The following is a 22,921-nucleotide window of genomic DNA, read 5'->3' on the forward strand; positions in this document are numbered from 1 at the left end:
GTGGGAGGCACCGAGTACAAGTGCTCTCTATTTGCTGATGATGTCCTAGTATATATCACTCAATCACATATATCCATCCATGCTGTTATGGCTGAAATAGATCACTTTGTTACATGGTAAAATTTTAAAATCAATGCAGCGAAGTCTGAGGCCCTCGATGTCTCCCTCCCCAAATCCATATAGGATTCCATCCAGTCCAACTTTCCCTTTGCCTGGCCCTCACAGGGTATCAAATACTTAGGAATTCCTATTCATAGAGACCTCTCCCATCTATGTTATCTTAATTTTGGGCCCTTTATTGAACAACTCCATACAGACCACGGTTGGCAAGTTAGAACTGTAAGATTCACTACGTGAACCACTGGTGTTTTGTGGAAAAGCACATGTACACTGCGTTCCAAATTATTATGCAAAAAGTGTTTAGGAGTGATAAGGGAAGAATTTGTTTGTTTGTCAGTTAAACTCATTGATGGTGATGTGTGTCAGGGCTCTTTATATCACTGTAAGCAATTGCAGACACCTGTGCTAATTAGTTTGGCAGGTGTGTCCAATGAAAGGCAAGACTACTTAAGAAGGCTCTCTCACATTATTAAGCAGCCTACATTTTCTGCCAAAATGGGAAAGAAAAAGGATGTGTCGGCTGCTGAGAAGCAACAAATTGTGGAGTGTTTAGGTCAAGGCATGACTACAATCAACATTGTGCGATGATCAGGATGAAGTGTCTTGGCAATCAAGAAGTATGTAGCTGATTCACAGTACACACGTGTGCGTGCTGATAAGGGCAAATTGAGGACTCTTTCCTACAGGCAATTACGTCAGGTTGAAAGAGCAGCGGCAAAAAAGCCTTGTCATAGCAGCAGACAAGTTTTTGAAGCTGCTGGTGCCTCCAACGTCCCCCGAACAACAAGATGCAGGGTCCTTCAGAGGTTTGCAGCTGTGCATACGCCATCCTGTCGACCTCCTCTATCCACTTCACACAAGCAGAAACGGCTCCAGTGGGCCAAACATTACATGAAGACTGATTTCAAAACTGTTTTGTTCACGGATGAGTGCCGTGCAGCGCTCGATGGTCCAGATGGATGGAGTGGAGGATGGCTGGTTGATGGACACCCCACGCAAACACGGCTACAGCGCCAACAAGGAGGAGGTGGAGTAATGTTTTGGGCTGGAATCATGGGGAGAGAGATTGTCGGCCCCTTTAGGATCCCTGAAGGCGCTAAAGATGAACTCCATAATGTATGTGGATTTTCTCAAACAGCACTTCCTGCCATGGTTCAAGAAGAAGAACCGTGTATTTCACAGCAAGATCATTTTTCTGCATGATAATGCACCATCTCATGCTGCACATAAAACATCTGCATCTCTGGCTGATATGGGCATAAAAGGGGACAAACTTATGGTGTGACCCCCATGCTCCCCTGACCTCTACCCCATTCAGAACCTTTGGAGCATCATTAAAAGGAGTGTCTATGATGGCGGGAGGCAGTTCACATCTAAGCAACAGCTCTGGGAGGGTATTCTGTCCTCATGCAAAACAATTGAAGCAGAAACCATCCAAAACCTGACAAATTCAATGGACGAGAGAGTTCAGAAGCTCCTTTCGAACAAGGGGTCCTATGTGAAAATGTAACATCACCTAGAATAAAGTTTTGAGTTGAAAACTGTTTGATTTCAGTTTCTAACAACCTGCTAATGCTTATAATTTCAAAAATGACCATTTTTTTGGTCTTTATTAAAATGAAAAGGTTGATCGAAAAGTTTGGGGGATCTAAGAGTGTGGCAACCCAGTAGTCATGATTACTTCGAATTCTGACAATATGAGGGTCATGCTGCAGGTAGTGCAGCAAGAAGGCACTTATGTGTCTTGCGCATCTCGGAGCCCCAAAATTATTTTCCGGGCTAGATGCAGCTAAAAATTATTATTAATTTTAAATCTGGTGAAGCTTTAGTATAGATGGCCTAATAGGATCAGTGCTGCACACTGCTACAAAGCCCAAATTATTTTCCAGTCAAGATACAGATAAACATGATTAGTAATTTTAAATCTGGTGGAGCTTATTATAGATGGCCTAATAGAATCAGTGCTGCACACTGCTACAAAGCCCAAATTATTTTCCAGCCAAGATACAGATAAACATGATTAGTAATTTGAAAGCTTAAAACGGTTGGTACAGTGATTTTAACCAATCATCAAGCTTTTACTCTCCCCAGGGTGACACAGGGGTAGAAAAGTTGTTTCGGATCCATGATTTGTTCATCTTTATGAACGTGAGTCTGTCTACATTATCAGTGGAGAGCCGCGTGCGCTTATCTGTCAGCACACCACCAGCAGCGCTGAACACACGTTCAGACAGAACGCTGGCTGCGGGGCATGACAAGATCTCCAAGGCGTAAGTGGCTAGCTCCGGCCATTTATCCAGATTGGAAGCCCAAAAAGAGCAAGGGTCCAGTGACACAGTCATGGCTTCAATGTTTACTTGGAGATACTCCTGTACCATCGTCTCTAGGCGTTGACTATGTGTCAGACTTCTTGTCTCCTGTGGCCTTGCAAAGGATGGGCTAAAAAAGTGGTGAAATGATTCCGCAAAATTGATGTTACCAGCAGATACTGTGGTTCTGTTACGGTTTGAGTGCTGAACACTTGACGGTCCCACGGTTGGCAAGTTGGAACTGTGAGATTCACTACGTTCACCACTGGTATTTTGTGGAAAAACACATGTAAGATTCTGCAACAGTCTCTGCTGATGCTCCTGCATGTGTGCATCCCTTTCTATGGCAGGAATAATTTCTGCAAATTTACTTTTGTACCGGGGATCTAACAGTGTGGCAACCCAGTAGTCAGGATTATTTCTAATTCTCACAATTCGAGGGTCATGTTGCAGGTAGTGCAGCAAGAAGGCACTCATGTGTGTTGCGCATCCAGGAGCACCAAGTCCCTGTTGTGTTGGTGGCGAGGTAACAATCATGCTTCCTTCCTCTGTCCTCTCCCCCCAACCTCGCACAACAGAAATGTGATCAAGGTCTCCCTCGTCTGATGAGTCTTCCATCAGTTCGTCCTCCACTTCTTCCTGGGCTCCTGCACCTTCCTCACTAGTTTGGCTGCTACCATGCGCCCTGGTAAAACCATCTCCCCCACCCTCACATGCCTGCCGCCTTGGTGCTGCCGACCGTCTGGACCTTGCAGATGTTAGCCCTTCCGCATACAACTCCTCCTCCTCTACTTCCTCCACCTCCTCTTGTGCCACCACCTGACTCCGAATTCTGTTTAACATGTGCTCCAGCATGTAAATCACCGGAATAGTCATGCTGATAATGGCATCGTCAGCACTAAACATCTTCGTCGCCATTTCAAAACTGTGCAGAAGGGTGCATAGGTCCCTGATCTGAGACCACTCCTCCAGCGTGATTTGCCCCACCTCTGGATCTCGTTGGCCCAGGCTATACGTCAGAACGTATTGCACCAGGGCTTGTCGGTGCTGCCACAGTCGCTGCAAGATGTGCAGAGTTGAATTCCACCGGGTAGGCACATCGCATTTTAGCTGGTGAAGTGGCAGGCCCAACGACTTCTGTAGAGATGTAAGTCGCTGAGCTGCGGGATGCGAACGGCGGAAGTGAGCACACAGCGACCGTGCCCTCTGCAGAAGGCCATCTAGTCTGGGATAGTGGGCTAAAAATTGCTGGACAACCAGGTTCAACACGTGAGCCATACAAGGCACGTGTGTGACATTGCCCCGGCGAAGGGCCGCACCCAGGTTTGCAGCATTGTCGCACACGGCCTTCCCTGGTTTCAGGTCCAGTGGAGACAACCATTCATGAAATTGGTTCTCCAGAGCTGACCACAACTCCTCAGCTGTGTGACTCACATTTCCCAGACATTTCAATGTAAAAACCGCCTGATGACGTTGAGCCCTACTGCCAGCATAGTAAGGAGGTGTGCAGGATCCCTTCTGCGCAGTTAGAAAGCTTGTGGCATGACCAGACAGGCTTTGGGTGCAGGTGGAAGACCGAGAGGAGGTTGAGGAGGCAGAAGCAGTGGAGGAACTTTGACATAAAGAGGATTGACGCACAACTCGTGGGGACGGCAAGACTTGGACAGCAGCCCCTTGTCCTGCTGTCACCATAGTTACCCAGTGCCCAGTCAGCGACATGTAACGCCCCTGTCCATGCCTACTCGTCCAAGTGTCTGTGGTGAAATGCACCCTGTCACACACAGAGTTTCTCAAAGAAGCGGTGATGTTGTGTGCGACATGCTGGTGGAGCGCAGGCACACCTTTCTTTGAGAAGTAGTGCCGACTGGGCATCTGGTACTGGGGCACTGCGACGGACATAAGGTCTCGAAAATCCTCTGTGTCCACCAGGCGGAAAGGCAGCATTTCTGTAGCCAAGAGCTTGTAGATGGTGAAATTCAACCTCTTAGCTTTCTCATGGCTAGGAGGAAATGGTCTTTTACTTGTCCACATCTGAGGGACCGAGGGCTGGCTATTGTGCTTAGATGGGGTTGATAAGGGTGTTCCCGGCAAACTGCCGGTCTGTGAGGAAGATGCAGGCGGACATGTTAGGTTGCCTTGATCCAAAGGTGGTGCTATCGATGTCGGACAGCGCTCAACACCAGCTGGTGTTACCACCTCCAAAGAAAATGATGACCTGCCAATCACGCTGGCTGTTGCGGGTAAAGAGGTGGCAGGTCTGCGCCCCAAAACAGGTGTGACTGCTGTCCCCCCAGTCACAGAGGATGAAGAGGCCGCGGATGCACAAGATATGGCAGACGGTGGTTGGCCCGGCCGGCTAGGCCGCATTGTAGCACACTGAGCTTCCCACTGCAACTTATGCTTCATGTCCATGTGCCGGTTCATGCATGAAGTACTCAAACTATGTATTTTTTGGCCTCTACTTAGCTTTTGCTGACAAATGTTACAGATAACACGAGTTGGGTCATCTTTATCGATCTGAAAAAATGCCCAGGCTATGCAAGGCTTAGCACCCATGCGACCTGAAGAGCCACCACGACTTGTGGTGAGAGGCAGAGTTGTGTTTGAGGATGCAGTTGTTGACGTGCTTCCAGTACTACGTCTCTGTCCAGGAAGGCGCAACCTGACCTCGTCTTCACTAGCATCTTCCTCCACCTCCTCTGCTGACCTCATCTCTTGGCTGACTGTGGGTTGACAGTAAGTGGGATCTCCAACCTCATCATCATCACCCTGTGCGTTATCACACCCGTCGTCCTCAGAGCCAACCTGTTCCTTCCCTGACAAAAAACTAAAGTTGTCGCTCCAATCAGGTATTTGAGTCTTATCATCGTCTTCCTCATTGTCTCCACCAACAGGAGTTACAGTTTGGGAATGAGGGTCTACATTATGGTCAGAACCTTCTGCGTCTGGTCCTGGATCCGACTCATAAAGATTCTGGGCATCAGTGCAGATCATTTCCTCGTCTGGATTCACAGAAGCGCTGGAGTCGACCTCTGATTCCCAGGCTATAGTATGAGTAAACAGCTCTGCAGACTCAACCATCTGTTCTACCTCATACTCAGACGGGCAGCTGGAGATTTTGGAGCTGTGAGGAAGCAAGTGCGATTGGGGTGACACCTTTGAGGACTGGAGTATTTGTGATGTTGAAGTTGATGTGGAGGAGAGCCCACTTAAAGGAGCACTTGATATCCGTTGAAGCACCTGCTGTTTTTGTGCCTCATCTGGAATTTGTAGCGATTGGCGTGGCCGTAAGAAAGGGATCTTATCACATTGTCCGCTAAAAGAAGTAGACATTTTAGTTTGGCTGGAAGATGGTCTTTCTTCTGCAGATGTTACTGTTGCTTTAACACCTACCCCACGGACACAACCTTTTTTCCCCTTCCCAACACGCCTATTCCCCTTTCCACCAGCAGCAGGCCTTTTTCCACTCATTTTGGTGGTTAACTAATTCACAACTCTGGAGTTGTTTGCACAAAAAAACAATGGATGGGAACCGAGCAGAGCTGAGTGGCCAAACTGTGGTATTAGGCCAAAACTATTGGCTGGGTTAGATGCAGAAAAAAATTATATTCAATTTGCAACCTGATGGAGGTCAGTATAGATGGACTAATAGACCAAGTCCCACACACTGCTAGAAGGCCAAATATTTTTTCAGAGGTAGATGCAGATAAAAATTATTTTTAATTTGCAACCTGATGGAGGTCAGTATAGATGGACTAATAGAGAAAGTCCCACACACTGCTAGAAGGCCAAATATTTTTTCAGAGCTAGATGCAGATAAAAATTATATTCAATTTGCAACCTGATGGAGGTCAGTATAGATGGACTAATAGAACAAGTCCCACACACAGCTAGAAGCCCAAATATTTTTTCAGAGGTACTGTAGATGCAGATAAAAATTATATTCAATTTGCAACCTGATGGAGGTCAGTATAGATGGACTAATACAACAAGTCCCACACACTGCTAGAAGGCCACATATTTTTTCAGAGGTAGATGCAGAAAAAAATATATTCAGTTTGCAACCTGATGGAGGTCTGTATAGATGGATTAATAGAACAAGTCCCACACACAGCTAGAAGCCCAATATTTTTTCAGAGGTAGATGCAGAAAAAAATATATTCAGTTTGCAACCTGATGGAGGTCAGTATAGATGGACTAATAGAATGATGCTATGCCCAAAAGATTTTACTTCACTAGGTGCAGTAAAAAAATTGGTATTCTATACACAGGTGGTATATCTTGCAACACAGATAGGCTACTCCACTGACTAACACACTCTGCAATAGGCCAAAAAGGATTAGCTTTGCTAGATTCAGCCAAATGCTGTGAAAAAAACTTGCAGGAACTGATGTAACCTAGTCCTGAAAAGGACTGCAATTACAATTAGTCTTTACTCCCACAAACTATCTATTTAAGAGCACAGACCTGCCTGATAAAAGTCATAGGAAATGCTGTAACCTAGTCCTTAAAAGGACTGCAATCACAACTATTCCCTACTCCCAAGCTATCTGTAGATTTGTGCGAAAATTGGCTTGAAATTAACAAGGTATAGCGCACACAGCAACAGCGGTGCCGTCTAACACGCAGCTGCAGCAGTGAGAAAATGGTGGCGACGGGGAAAATGGCTTGGTCTTATAGGGCAAGGACATGTGACATACACTGCCAATGACACATGCCCTTGCTTGTGTGAAAAAAAGCACTTCGCTCCGTGTGTGCGCTGCTGATAGGCTGACAGATTGCACCTCCCCACTGCAAATGCGGGAAAGAGAAAAAAAATGGAGATCTTCATTATTTATGCAGAGATCCATCCCCTGCCCCTCCCCCCACCCCGCTGTACACTCAAACTGCGTATTAACATTAATTTTCATCATTACTGAGAAAAAATCCAGTTATGATTTTGGTGCACGAACAGTTATCGAACATAACCTCGAACAGCCGAATTTTTCTCAAATTGTTCGTGTTCGCCGAACGGCTCGAACACCGCCCAAAACAGCTCGAATTTGAGATTGGCGAACAGTTCGAGTAGAACAACGCTCATCTCTAATCTTGAAGTCAGACAGACTATTTAGATTACATGTCATTTATTACATTTGAATTTGTGGATATATTTATTCCCACTGAATAGAAAGGTGAGTCCCACTCCCAAATTGCGTTCGTTTGGGCACGACTTTGCAGTTTATTTTATCTATTAATTTACAAAACAGTTTGGGTAATTTACAGTACATCAAGCAATTAACCCCTTATATTATATGTGCAATCATACATCCACGCCAGGGTCCTTGTGTATGGAGCAGGCCCAGGAGTTGTTATACAGCCGGCATCTGCCTCTAACAGCAGGGAACTATTTTAACCATTTAGATGCTGCTGTGAATGGCACTAATGGTGACATTTAAATGGAGCAATTGTTGCACAAAATGATTTGTTGCACAAAAAATGCTATAGAAATGGTGTGTATGCTTAAATGGTATCTGTAAAAACAACTAGTCAAGCAAATGACAACCCTTCACACAACTTTGGTATCAGAAAACTAAAAATATAGTGACAAAAAAAAATAAAAATTCTACAGGTCTCTAAATTTTTCTAACCTCTGAAATAATAATAATAAAAAAACCTACAATGTCGTATTGATACTGACCTGAAAAATCATATGGCGATCTCATTTTCACCATACAATAAACGCTGTAAAAATGAAACACAAAAAATATCGGAATTGCAATTTTTTTTTTCACTATCTTGTTCCACTTGGAAATTTTTCCTGTGTTTTTTTTTTTTTTTTTTTCAGTACATTACGCTATATGGTAAATGATTTCATTCCAAAATACAACTTGACCCTCAAAAAAACAAGCCCTCACCCACCTATGTCAACGGGCCATTAAAAAGTAATAGCTGTAGGAAGTAAGAGGAGGGAAAAAAAACTTAAAGCGGTAAAATCTCCCTGTCCTGAAGGGGTTAATATATTAAAACCAGGCATTAACAGATGACATATTTTGCGGATTCAGTGTCTGTACAACGCTTGTTCTGCGGATTTGCTTTCTGGGAAGTGTTATCTTTACACCAATCTCTGTGCAATAATTAGGAGAAAGCAATGTACTATGGAGTTGTCAAAATGTGTATGCACATAGATAAGGTTGTATATGTGTAAATAACTGTATATATGACAAATACAGGTGCAGCTCACTAAATTAGAATATCATCAAAAAGTTAATTTATTTCAGTTCTTCAATACAAAAAGTAAAACTCATATATTATGTAGAGTCATTACAAACAAAGTGATTTATTTCTGTTAATGTTGATGATTATTTCTTACAGCCAATGAAAACACAAAAGTCATTATCTCAGTAAACTAGAATAATTAACAAAAACACCTGCAAAGGCATCCTAAGTGTTTAAAAAGGTCCCTTAGTCTGTTTCAGTAGGCTTCACAATCATGGGGAAGACTGCTGACTTGACAGATGTCCAGAAGGCAGTCACTGACACACAAGGTCCCAGAGTTCCAATTTTCATTTGGAAATCAAGCTCCCAGAGTCTGGTGGAAGAGTGGAGAGGCCACAATCCAAGCTGCTTGAGGTCTAGTGTGAAGTTTCCACAATCAGTGATGGTTTGAAGAGCCATGTCATCTGCTGGTGTAGGTCCACTGTGTTTTATCAAGACCAAAGTCAGCACAGCCATCTACCAGGACATTTTAGAGCACTTCATGCTTCCCTCTGCTGACAAGCTTTTTGGAGATGGAAATTTCTTTATCTAGGACTTGGCACCTGTCCACACTGCCAAAAGTACCAATACCTGGTTTAAAAACAACAGTATCACTGTGCTTGATTGGCCAGCAAACTCGCCTTACCTTAATCCCATAGAGAATCTATGAGGTATTGTCAAGAGGAAGATGAGAGACACCAGACCCAACAATGCAGACGAGCTGAAGGCTGCTATCAAAGCAACCTGGGCTTCCATAACACCTCAGCAGTGCCACAGGCTGATCGCCTCCATGCCACGCCGCATTGATACAGTAATTGATGTAAAAGGAGGCCGACCAAGTATTGAGTGCATTTACTGAATATACATTTCAGTAGGACAACATTTCGGATTTTAAAATCATTTTTCAACCTGTTGTTATAAAGTATTCTAATTTACTGAGATAATGACTTTTGTGTTTTCATTGGCTGTAAGCCACAATCATCAACATTAACAGAAATAAACACTTGGAATAGATCACTCTGTTTGTAATGACTCTATATAATGTATGAGTTTCACTTTTTGTATTGAAGAACTGAAATTAACTTTTTTGATGATATTCTAATTTAGTGAGAAGCACTTGTATCTGCGTGTGTCAAAAAACGGATTATTGACAAATCTGCAAAAAAAAATTGCAAATAATCAACAGAACAGATATACAGTCCATACAACAAATATTGCTGAAGCATATATTTTTTTATTTCTCAAGTATTAAAAAATATGACTCTGATGCTAGAAAAGCTTCCTTTCTGACTGCATCCCCTACAGTTGTGTCTGATGCCCGTTTCTATTAGCAGCACTATAATACAGGCTGTCACTCAGGATCTGTGCAATATAATGTGCCTCTTAGAATGATACATAGTGGACTTTTACAGGGGGTGTTACACTTTTTTTTGTTTCTTCCTACAGGGATTGTCTTGCCTTTTGCACGGAGCCTGTCTTTGCCAGTTTAGCTAATGTTCTTGGAAGCTGGGACAATCTTCCATCTCCGCTCCCTGCGGATATTAAAGATCACAAATTGTATGATGTTGAAACGAAATATGGCCTGCTTCAGGTAAGAAATGGAGCATGAATATAGTGCTGTTATTGTATATTCCATAACAGAAATCGGTACAACAATAGAGGACACTCTTACCAAGTCATCAGCCTTGTGGCCTAATCTTGTCACCTCTAAAGGAATATTTGTAGTATGTTCTTTTTCTTTTTATGTGATTATGTGACATAACTCTAATGAATATGATTACAATGATAGCTTATGCATCATAACACATATGGAAATAAAACAATGAGGTAAAACATCTCGAGCCACAGAGCTTTCATTACCCAATAGGAGATTTGTGCTGCCCAAACCACGGGCAGCATGAATCAGAGACTGTCTCCATTATTGCAGCTGTGTAGACTTAATTTTGAAACAGGAAAATTCTAGGGAAAAGAATTGGCACTCCCAGGAGAGATAAAAGCTGGATTTTCTTTATTAATATCGTCATTAAAAAAATCACATGTGCAGTTCCATGTTAACTCTCTGACACCTAGGATCGGGATGCCATCCACATAGCGACCGTACCAAAACGCGTCAGACATGAAGGGGTTACTCTCTGAATACACAAAAAATTCTTCCCACCACGCTACATATGGAATGGCAAGGGATGGTGAGAAACGTGAGCCCATTGGCACATCTTTTATTTTCATATAAAATTCGCTGAGCGGAAAAAATTGTGTTAGCAAAAACTCAGTGGCCATTATGATGAATGGTTTTAAGGTGTCATCATATTTGCTGTATTTACTTAAATTATGTTCCAATGCTTTGATGTCCAAAATGTGTGGGATGCTGGAATACAAATCCACTATATCACAGGTGAGAAAATTGTATTCTGCACACCACCACTCACTGGCCATATTGATCAAAACGGGTGTCTTTCAGAAAACCAGGGGCTCTGTCAATTTAAAGGTGACAGGTGATCATCAACCCAAACACTTAAGCGTTCATTAAAGGGAATCAGGTTTGCTGTGTAATCTGACAGCAGACAGTAGGAGATAGAGGCTGAAACACAGAATTCAGGGATGTGTCACTTGGCAAAGTGTGTGCTGTTTACAAACGCTGAAGGATTTATCACTAATAGAATAACATTTCTGGACCAGTCAGAATCCTCCCACTCGTGTGATAAGCTGCTCACAGTCTATGGGCTTTGTAGACTGAGAACCTGGTGATAGTGGTGTTAGCTTTCTCAGCTCGCCTTCATCCTAAATCTAAAAAGTCTGATTGTGTGAGAATGGCTGCACCCAGTAATCTAAGTGATACCTCGCTGGATTCAGGTTCTCTTTGCCTACATCAGACTGCTCTCAGATGAGGTAGCAAAAACCTGCTGACAGATTCCCTTTACGAGATCCAATTCCAGATATTGTTGGATATAGGGGTGGAGGAATAATTTCCTTAACAGTTTTAGTAAGACCATGAAAGATTGGCATTATGGGAGATTGCAGCATTGAAAGGGTTGTCCACTACTATTCAAAATAGCCCAATGTATTTTTATGATGAAAAGAAGCTTCTTTCTAATTACCTCCCGGTGCTGTTTCTGCCTGTGAGCGCCGCTACCCCCACTGACGTCACGTCAAGTTAGGTGTGACTCAGCGCTGGGGTCCCCGCGGTGGCTGCGGGGTTACCTCCCCGTCACATCCAGAATCCACCGCGCGCTTTCCCAATGAATGGTAGGAGCTCGTGGTGGATGCCGGGTGTGACGCAGAGGGTAACTCCGCCCACAACCCAGCAGCCACCGTGGAACGCAGAAGAGGGAGACCCCCAGCTCCATCCGGAATCATGACGTGACATCAGCGGATGTCAGAGCCGGCTGCAGCCTGGGGTCACGTGATGCCTGTGAGCGACCAGTGATAGCATCACTCACAGGCAGTAACAGCACCAGGAGGTAATTAGAAAGAAGCTTCTATTCAGCATAAAAACACATTGGGCTATTTTGAATAGTAGTGGACAACCCCTTTACATATTCTCCTGCTTTTTCTAGATAATATCTCCATGTTCACCCCTTCCTCCAATAATTTGGTTAAAGTTATAGTACATTCCACTGTAGGGTTATTTCTAATGCGTTTGTACTTTTCCTTGTTATCTAAACTTGCCTACAGTACATGCTATTGTCTATGATTACTGTGCATCCAGTTTTATCAGATTTTTTAATAATGATGTTTTTATTATCTTTGAGTGATTAGATAGCACTCATATGTGACTGGGAAAGAATTTTATGGTGTTTTTTTTTTTGATTCCATATGTAGCTTCCAAAGTTCTTTCTCAATTATAGTTTGGAAGTTGTCTAGTGCTGGCACACATGATGTTATTGGATAATAAGTGGGATTTGATGTCTTAAATTTTACCATTTTATCCTCCATTAAATTATCATCCATATTTTCACTTTCCATATATTTGAGCGTTATTAAAGCATAACTCTGAAATAAGATTGTCAAATTCAATGATATTCGCAAGTTCATCATTATCATTAGGATTATCTTACTGTCAACCTAGTGCTGCAGCACTTTTTCTGATATGTGCCACACTGTCAATATTTGCAGCAAAAAAATCTGCAGATACTGAATGGGTGAAAAAATGCTAAAAGAATTGAAATGCTACAAAATTAAACCTGCTTCAAATCTGCCAAGAAAAAATAAGCAACCTGTGCATGAGTGTAACATACCTGGCGGCGTCCTTGCATAGTGGTCCATCTCCCACTGTGCAAGAGCGCGCACTTGATCTCCTGTCCAGAATGTCTCTCTGGATTCCCTCCATGCTGTCTGTTTGTGTCTGTTTCTGCTGCTTAAGGGCGGCGCCCGATCACTTCCTGCTTTTTGTACCTGCTGTGGGTCACACCCCTTGTGCGTCCTCAGCCTATTGCTGTCTGTCACCTGGTATATAGCTCAGCTGCTCCAATCATTCCCTGCCTGAGCATAGTGTTTCATTCAGTGTGTGCTTGCACTCTGAAGGTGCCAGGTCCCGTTCTGTGTTCTCTTGTCTGCCTATCCTGGAGGCTGTATTTCCAGGCCTGTCTGAACACGCTCCTAGCCTGTTCCTCCTGCCTTCTAGGGGCCGATTACCTAGACCCGCTCCTGTATCTTGTCTGTCCTGTCTGAACACGCTCCTAGCCTGTTCCTCCCGCCTTCTAGGGGCCGATTACCTAGACCCGCTCTGGTATCTTGTCTGTCCTGTCTGAACACGCTCCTAGCCTGTTCCTCCCGCCTTCTAGGGGCCGATTACCTAGACCCGCTCCTGTATCTTGTCTGTCCTGTCTGAACACGCTCTTTGCCTGTTCGTCCTGCCTCTCTGGGAGCCGTATTCCCAGACCCGCTCCTGTATTCCGCTGCAGTGTCTGTCTCCTCCGTACACTCAGTTCCAGTCTGAACTCTCTCCTATCCTTTACCTGTTTTGCCTCTATGTCCGTTCCCTTCCTTTTTCTGCAGAGTCTGAACTCGTACCTAACTCCTGCTTGTTGTCTCTGTACTCCCGTTTGTGAGTTTGTGGTCCACTCGCTACTTCACTGCAAGTACCCTGTGGGTATCTGGCTCTGCCTTTCCCTTCCTGTCTGTTCCGTGTGAACAGAGCCCTGTCCCCCCTGCTCAGCCTTGCCTGCTCTGACTCCTTTGCTCACCGCTCCGGCGGTTCTAGCCTGCTCTGACTCCTTTGCTCACCGCTCCGGCGGTTCTAGCCTGCTCTGACTCCTTTGCTCACCGCTCCGGCGGTTCTAGCCTGCTCTGACTCCTTTGCTCACCGCTCCGGCGGTTCTAGCCTGCTCTGACTCCTTTGCTCACCGCTCCGGCGGTTCTAGCCTGCTCTGACTCCTTTGCTCACCGCTCCGGCGGTTCTAGCCTGCTCTGACTCCTTTGCTCACCGCTCCGGCGGTTCTAGCCTGCTCTGACTCCTTTGCTCACCGCTCCGGCGGTTCTAGCCTGCTCTGACTCCTTTGCTCACCGCTCCGGCGGTTCTAGCCTGCTCTGACTCCTTTGCTCACCGCTCCGGCGGTTCTAGCCTGCTCTGACTCCTTTGCTCACCGCTCCGGCGGTTCTAGCCTGCTCTGACTCTTTTGCTCACCGCTCCGGCGGTTCTAGCCTGCTCTGACTCTTTTGCTCACCGCTCCGGCGGTTCTAGCCTGCTCTGACTCCTTTGCTCACCGCTCCGGCGGTTCTAGCCTGCTCTGACTCCTTTGCTCACCGCTCCGGCGGTTCTAGCCTGCTCTGACTCCTTTGCTCACCGCTCCGGCGGTTCTAGCCTGCTCTGACTCCTTTGCTCACCGCTCCGGCGGTTCTAGCCTGCTCTGACTCCTTTGCTCACCGCTCCGGCGGTTCTAGCCTGCTCTGACTCTTTTGCTCACCGCTCCGGCGGTTCTAGCCTGCTCTGACTCCTTTGCTCACCGCTCCGGCGGTTCTAGCCTGCTCTGACTCCTTTGCTCACCGCTCCGGCGGTTCTAGCCTGCTCTGACTCCTTTGCTCACCGCTCCGGCGGTTCTAGCCTGCTCTGACTCCTTTGCTCACCGCTCCGGCGGTTCTAGCCTGCTCTGACTCCTTTGCTCACCGCTCCGGCGGTTCTAGCCTGCTCTGACTCCTTTGCTCACCGCTCCGGCGGTTCTAGCCTGCTCTGACTCCTTTGCTCACCGCTCCGGCGGTTCTAGCCTGCTCTGACTCCTTTGCTCACCGCTCCGGCGGTTCTAGCCTGCTCTGACTCCTTTGCTCACCGCTCCGGCGGTTCTAGCCTGCTCTGACTCCTTTGCTCACCGCTCCGGCGGTTCTAGCCTGCTCTGACTCCTTTGCTCACCGCTCCGGCGGTTCTAGCCTGCTCTGACTCCTTTGCTCACCGCTCCGGCGGTTCTAGCCTGCTCTGACTCCTTTGCTCACCGCTCCGGCGGTTCTAGCCTGCTCTGACTCCTTTGCTCACCGCTCCGGCGGTTCTAGCCTGCTCTGACTCCTTTGCTCACCGCTCCGGCGGTTCTAGCCTGCTCTGACTCCTTTGCTCACCGCTCCGGCGGTTCTAGCCTGCTCTGACTCCTTTGCTCACCGCTCCGGCGGTTCTAGCCTGCTCTGACTCCTTTGCTCACCGCTCCGGCGGTTCTAGCCTGCTCTGACTCCTTTGCTCACCGCTCCGGCGGTTCTAGCCTGCTCTGACTCCTTTGCTCACCGCTCCGGCGGTTCTAGCCTGCTCTGACTCCTTTGCTCACCGCTCCGGCGGTTCTAGCCTGCTCTGACTCCTTTGCTCACCGCTCCGGCGGTTCTAGCCTGCTCTGACTCCTTTGCTCACCGCTCCGGCGGTTCTAGCCTGCTCTGACTCCTTTGCTCACCGCTCCGGCGGTTCTAGCCTGCTCTGACTCCTTTGCTCACCGCTCCGGCGGTTCTAGCCTGCTCTGACTCCTTTGCTCACCGCTCCGGCGGTTCTAGCCTGCTCTGACTCCTTTGCTCACCGCTCCGGCGGTTCTAGCCTGCTCTGACTCCTTTGCTCACCGCTCCGGCGGTTCTAGCCTGCTCTGACTCCTTTGCTCACCGCTCCGGCGGTTCTAGCCTGCTCTGACTCCTTTGCTCACCGCTCCGGCGGTTCTAGCCTGCTCTGACTCCTTTGCTCACCGCTCCGGCGGTTCTAGCCTGCTCTGACTCCTTTGCTCACCGCTCCGGCGGTTCTAGCCTGCTCTGACTCCTTTGCTCACCGCTCCGGCGGTTCTAGCCTGCTCTGACTCCTTTGCTCACCGCTCCGGCGGTTCTAGCCTGCTCTGACTCCTTTGCTCACCGCTCCGGCGGTTCTAGCCTGCTCTGACTCCTTTGCTCACCGCTCCGGCGGTTCTAGCCTGCTCTGACTCCTTTGCTCACCGCTCCGGCGGTTCTAGCCTGCTCTGACTCCTTTGCTCACCGCTCCGGCGGTTCTAGCCTGCTCTGACTCCTTTGCTCACCGCTCCGGCGGTTCTAGCCTGCTCTGACTCCTTTGCTCACCGCTCCGGCGGTTCTAGCCTGCTCTGACTCCTTTGCTCACCGCTCCGGCGGTTCTAGCCTGCTCTGACTCCTTTGCTCACCGCTCCGGCGGTTCTAGCCTGCTCTGACTCCTTTGCTCACCGCTCCGGCGGTTCTAGCCTGCTCTGACTCCTTTGCTCACCGCTCCGGCGGTTCTAGCCTGCTCTGACTCCTTTGCTCACCGCTCCGGCGGTTCTAGCCTGCTCTGACTCCTTTGCTCGCTGCTCCAACAGCCTTGCTCCGCTCTGACCCTTTTGCTCACTGCTCCGGCAGTCTCGCTCCGCTCTTATCCTTTTGCTCACTGCTCCGGCAGTCTTGCTCCACTCTTGCTCACTGCTCCGGCAGTCTCGCTCAGCTCTGACCCTTTGCTCACCGCTCCTGGTGGCCTTGTCCTGCTCTACTCTTGCTCACCGCTCCAGGCGGCCTTGTCCTGCCCTGTTCTCGCTCACCTCTCTGGGCGGCCTCACTCTGCTGTGTTTGTCCGCCACATCTGTGGTTCTGTTCCTGAGTCCCAGTGTGTACTGGGTCCTATCCCGCCAGTGTCCCTACCTGCTAGTGCCTCCCTGTCTGCACTCTAGCTGTGCTTGCCTGTACCCCTCTGCCTGTATTGTTCCTGAGTCCCAGTGTGTACTGGGTCCTATCCCGCCTGTGTTCCTACCTGCTAGTGCCTCCCTGTCTGCACTCTAGCTGTGCTTGCCTGTACCCCCCGGCCTGCATACCCGCCTGCCTGCATACCAGTCGTGCCTGCCTATACCCACCAATCTGTGCGCCAGCCTAACCAGCCTGTTCCTGTATTCCCCTGTGTGGGTCAACAGCCGTGTCCGGGGTCTGTCTTGGAGTAGCACCTGGTCCCTCTGCTCGGTTCCTCCTTGGTGCACTGGCGTCGTATGCCGTCGTGCGACCCTGGTCGGATCGGGTGAATACCTAGTTACGCCCCTCCAGGCATTCACTCTCCGGCACGGCCCAGTGGAATCACACGCACACGCCGCTCAGCCCGGGCGTGTGCATTACAATGAGATTTTAAAAATCATTTTTACTTTTCTGGAACAGTGAAATGCTACGTATTTTCATAGCAAAAATGCAAGATGTGAACATACCCTTATGAAGGAAACATAGCTTGAAAAATTGCCAGATGACTAGTTTAAGTGGCCGGTCTCCAATGGCTTCTGCCCACCCTGATCCCCTAGATTGACAAGTCTCTCCCCTTACACGTATAGGGAAAGAACTGACTAGTCCTCCTAGCCTCCTAGTCCCCTGCCCGTTTTTCAGTTTGTTTTCCATGCAACACCACAGTGTTTCATAGTAAATCATGTATGACTGCAATCACATACACTGTGTGATTAATGCTGCCCATGGTTCTGGCAGCATGCATCGCCTTTCAGGTTACCTTTAAACTCAGCAGGTTCAAGACACATTATCAAATAGTCTTGTCCTGTGAAATTACAGCTTCTAGTTTAAACTGTGTGCAAATTGACCTGTGGTGCTGATTTTACATTTTTAACAATGGATGGAATCCATAACACAATTTTTATGTTAATACTTTTGCCATGGATCTGCAGCAGAATCTAAGATGGGGGAAAAAATAATATTATATTGTAACAGATCTTTAAAAAATATTTGGTTTGCGAAAATACCATATTGATTATAGCACCACTCCAGCGTGTTTATTTTTATTGCATCACTGGAGTGGTGGTTTAATTGCATTTCCCCTGGTCCTGGTCATATACTCACCTGCCGCCGCGGCCTTCATCAGTTTCCAGCGTCGGTCTCCAGTGAAAAGTGACCTGCTGGGAGCTCCAGTGTTTCATGGAGCGGCACAGAGGTCACTTTTCAATGCAAGTCCATGAATGCCTCGTTCATAGACTTGTATTGAGAGCTTGTGATGTAGCTTCTGACTTCCGGCCAGTCAGAAGTTGTGTTCACAAGATGGCGCTGCGGGACCGGAGCTGCACTGAAAAACTGTGTAGACACCACTGAAAAACTGTGTAGACGCGGGGGGCAGGTGACTTACATTTAAAGTGCCACTCTAGTGCTGGAAAAAAAACCAAACTCTGGAATGGTGCTTTAAAGTAATTGTCATCAGCAGATATCTGGTTGGGCTGTTTTTTTTTAACCCTTCCAGCATTGGAGTAGAAGCCAAAGGGAAACTGATCATATAGTTTTCTGTGGGATTTTACTCATTCGGCGTATCAATTATTGCGCTGAATCCTTCAAAGGTTGTACAGGTTGCATTTTTTTTTTTTATGTAGTTTAGTAATAGTAACTGGAGAAAAAGCTGGATGACAGCAGATGCCATTTTGACATCAGTTGCCCTCACATGAGGCAAACAAAAAACTGATATGGATGGCACAGATATATGGGAACCTGGTGGAAATGGCAGCCTTAGGGCACGTTTGATTGTTATGTTGGAAATATTTCTCAGCTTATGTGCCAAACGTTAAATCCAAGCTTCGAGTATAGCTTAATGTCTGTTTCTACCTCTATGCCCATCATGGATTCTCTCCCTCTAATTAGCGTCACTGGCCATTTATCATTTTTCATCTTTATTATGCTGCAGAAAGGATTGTCTGACATTCCAACCACAGCTTTGATAATACCAGTTTTGTGTCCCTGTAGGTCTCCGAAGGCTTGTCATTTTTACACAGCAGCGTCAAGATGATCCACTCAAATCTCACACCAGAAAATATCATTTTAAACAAGAGTGGCGCTTGGAAAATTATGGGTTTTGACTTCTGTAATCCTTCAATAAACCCATCAGAGCAAGAGGTAATTATGAGGAGACACATGACAATTGAGTCTTGTTCTTGTAGGATATTCCATATTGAACGTCCTGTGTAATGAATACCGTCATCAGTTTTCCATGGTCCGGTTCCCTTTATTTGGCCAATGAAATTTATCCACTAGATAAAACAATATAAATAACGGTTCCCACTTCTGGAATCCTGTAAATAGAGAAGTGAGCCAGACCGGATCCTGAAGTGCTGTAGGTATTACAAGTAATTTATAGTACGACTTGTGACTAGATTCTGCAGATGATTGGAGATCTGACAACTTATGAAACCTAAATTACTGGGATTGAATAGCATTGATAGTATTTCAGTCGTGTACGCTCAGTTAGACTTGCATTAGAAATGTCACTAATTTATAGAAATATATGTATACATGCTCGGCCACCTATTTCTTACACCATACAAGCTGTTATGGTAAATGAACTTATCACTCCCTCCTCGCTTTAGTCACGTTTTATCAGAGTTGGCTAATACAGCATAACTAATAAATGCTACTACAGCTAACAGTGTCATACTGATGAATGGCTTTATAAAGATGTTCCTGTAGAAGTGGTCTTTTTAAGCATTATGTTTAAAATGAGCTAATTATCATTGAAGAGCCATTAGGACAGGGCCGCTATCCTGAAAAGTCACGCCGTCTGCACTTCAATGTCGCATATACAGATTTGATTGGCATGCCCCTGTGTAACTATCAGCCTCTGTGTCTTGCAAATGCACCTTTACATTTTTCTTAAAGGGAATCTGTCACCAGATTTTTCCTACCTAATCTTGGAGCATCATTATGTAGGGACAGAAACCCTGATAACAGCAATTTGCCATTTACTGGGCTGCTTGCTGTAATCTTGATAACATCTCTGATTTATCAGGAGGAGCTGATCACTAGAGGACTAGTAAATCAGCTGCCATGTAGCCTTCCATATTCATGAGTCCTGAATAACTCCTCCCACACCACTGATTGGCAGCATTCTGCCTATGCACAGTGTAGGCAGAAAGCTGCCAATCAGTACTGTGGGCGGGGTTATACAGAGCTCAGCATTCAGCGTACTGCTAGATAAAACAGTAATTTTTATGAAAACTGCAGCAAGTGGCCCGGTAAGTGAAACATCGCTGGAATCGGGGTCCCTGCCTCTACATCATGCTGCTCTCAGATGGATAAGCAAAAAGTAAGTGACAGATTCCTTTTAACTGAAAGGTGCAGCTCTGCGATGTGCATTCCTTTGCGGTGACGAAGTCTGGCAGAGTACGCCTTGCTGCACTAATCATACCCAGGGAGTGCTAGACATTAGTACATTCATGAGGCTAATAGTGACATACTGTAATCAGGGAATGTCAATCAAGCCTGGAAAGGGAAGTTTGAAAACCGCACTGCATGACTTTTCAGGATAGCTGCACTGCCCCCATAACTCTTCAATATCTAGCATACCATACAGACTCTTCAACAGAAATTACCATACAGTGTGTGCATCATTATAAGATCATTTCATACCCTATGCTGAAATGGTCAACTTATTCAGGACATCTTTATAAAGCCATTTTGTACATTTCCTTAGTATTGCAACTGTCATATGGTTATTTTCAGGGCATAAGGAATTGCCATAGGTATTTTACCATGGAACATAGTAAACGTATGTTTTGAATCATAACTTGTTAGTGTATTTCCTGAAGACTGGAGTTGAGAAACGCTGCTATAGGCTACTATCTCTAGCATGATCTGCCAATGAAATAATAGTCAATAATCAAAATAAATAAAATGACCTAATAGGCCTAGTGACTTCAGTAAGGAGAGGTGTGCTAGGTAGGTCATGTAGTATTTACCCAGAGCAGATTATTTTAATCAGATTTTATTTTAAATCTTTTTGGTGCTTTTTTTTTATTCACATTAGAAAAGAAATCTTGAAATCTTGCAGTTTTCACAATATACAGGCACAGTTGGCTGAAGTTTTCTGAAGGTCACTTGTTCGGTTTACTGTGACATTATGAGCAGAATTACCTCATTATCCTTAGAGGACAGGCCATTTAATTAAAGAGTTCTGTTGTACTTCTGGAGCAGAGTAATAACACTATACCCACATATGAGGCACTGTATGCATTGCCACTGTCACTTTCTGACCTCTAGGGGGAGAGCTTTACTCCGTCTCTCTCTGACCTACAGACCAGTAATGTCTCATTTATTAGATGTATGTGCAATGTATTTTATCTAGGACACCATTGTGAGGAAATGAGCATTTCTATTAAGGAACACTTGTTTCCTGATAATCATGCAGTGTGCATCAGCTGATAATCCCTTGACAAACGAGCAAAACGCCCATTTGTTAGGTATAATGATTTTAAGCTTGCTTAAAAAAATAAATAAATAGTTCTTTGCAGCACATTGTTCTGTATAATAAACAAGAGGTGCTGCCGAGAACAAGCCTTTACCGATCGTTCTGTGTGCATGGGAGACGTGGTCTGCCTGTCTGAACGACTGCCAATAGACAAACATTTGGCTGATCGGCGGCTGTTTAACACTGCAGGTCGGGTAGTCTAAATGAGTTGTATGTACTGTTGTTATACAGTGATTCCATGTATATCTTCTTTCTGCAGATAAAGTACAGATGTAAAGAATGGGATCCTAATTTACCTTCACTATGCCTGCCTAATCCAGAATACCTGGCACCAGAATATATATTATCAGTAAGCTGTGACCCCGTCAGTGACATGTACTCGCTTGGTGTTATCGTACATGCAGTGTATAACAAAGGAAAGACCATCTTTGAAGTCAACAAACAGGACATCTACAAAAGCTTTAGCCGGCAGCTGGATCAGGTATGTTGTGCAAACTATTTAATGTTAAAAGTGGCCATTGCTTTTCATATTGAGATCACTGAAGAAAGAGATGCCCGCCATTTGTGAGGGAAGACTATAAATGCACTGATGGTTACCGTATTTCCCAAGACATCCTGTAATGTCTAGTAGCTTTACAGGCATTTTGTTCCCATCCACCATATGAGAAGTGATAACCCCTTTAAACAACACTTAAAATATTACATATAGAATTTAGAACTCACTATTTCTGTGTCCTTTGCATTGCATAGTATTAAACTTGTGTAGGAAAGATAGATCTGAGTATATAATGTAGGCTATGAATGATTTTGCCCTGTTCTCTGATTTGTTTTTATTTTGTACAGCTTAGTCGTCTAAACCCTAATGTCCTTGTCAATATCCCAGAAGAGGTTCAAGAACATCTGAAACTTCTTCTCAATGTTACTCCAGCAGTCAGACCCGATGCAGATCAGATGACAAAGGTAGGAGCAGCTTGGCAAGAACGTGTGAACTTTGGTTCCATTTACACTGGCCAACGGCAGCAATTAAATGACCGCCGATCAGCTACATGGCTTCATTTAAAGGCTTGTTTAAATGGTCTTTTCGCATAGAATATGATTGTTTTTGGCAGCACGTGTCCTCTTTGCATATGATGATGTGCTGCAGAGAACAATGATTTAACAGCAAGTTTAAAAATCAGTTAATTTGATGAACAAGTGTTTCACGTTCATAGGGCGATTGGCTGTCTGTTTAAACATGCCCTATGATTGGGAAACAAGCGTTCTTACGAAAGCTTTGTTTCTTATTATCATCCAGCAAAAATGCACCCGTCGTTGTTTTGACATCTGTTATCTACTTATTTCCAACCTGTTTTCAAATGGTTAGCGGCATCTGATGTCCTCACCTCCTTTTAGTAAAAGGAACCTCTCTGATTCCCCAATCCTCCAAAACTGCCACCATTACTACTTAATATTCCTAATCCTTCATCCTCATCTTTCCTTTACTCCCTATATCTGATCACTTGCTCGTTCACATCAGCTGCATTTCAAAAAAACATTGTAAGAATTCAACCTTTCTTAGGGTGCTTTCACATTGTATTCTGACATCCATAGACTATAATGGTGCCAACAGAACGAACGTGTACTG

General features: G+C 45.5%; 1 protein-coding gene across 2 annotated transcripts in view; it reads left to right on the plus strand.

The window, feature by feature from the left end:
* SCYL2 (SCY1 like pseudokinase 2) overlaps positions 1–22,921 on the plus strand; it is a 55,551-nt gene that overhangs the window by 18,233 nt on the left and 14,397 nt on the right. For both annotated transcript variants that reach the window (XM_073651453.1, XM_073651454.1), the window contains exons 4-7: positions 10,110–10,254; positions 18,801–18,950; positions 21,557–21,778; positions 22,141–22,257. In XM_073651453.1, the coding sequence (XP_073507554.1) occupies positions 10,110–10,254; positions 18,801–18,950; positions 21,557–21,778; positions 22,141–22,257 (634 nt within the window). The remainder of the gene's footprint in view (positions 1–10,109; positions 10,255–18,800; positions 18,951–21,556; positions 21,779–22,140; positions 22,258–22,921) is intronic.

The sequence above is a fragment of the Phyllobates terribilis genome, unplaced genomic scaffold (genome assembly GCF_046119375.1).
Source record: "Phyllobates terribilis strain yellow unplaced genomic scaffold, ASM4611937v1 Scaffold_11__3_contigs__length_659146591, whole genome shotgun sequence".
Classification (NCBI taxonomy): Eukaryota; Metazoa; Chordata; class Amphibia; order Anura; family Dendrobatidae; genus Phyllobates; species Phyllobates terribilis.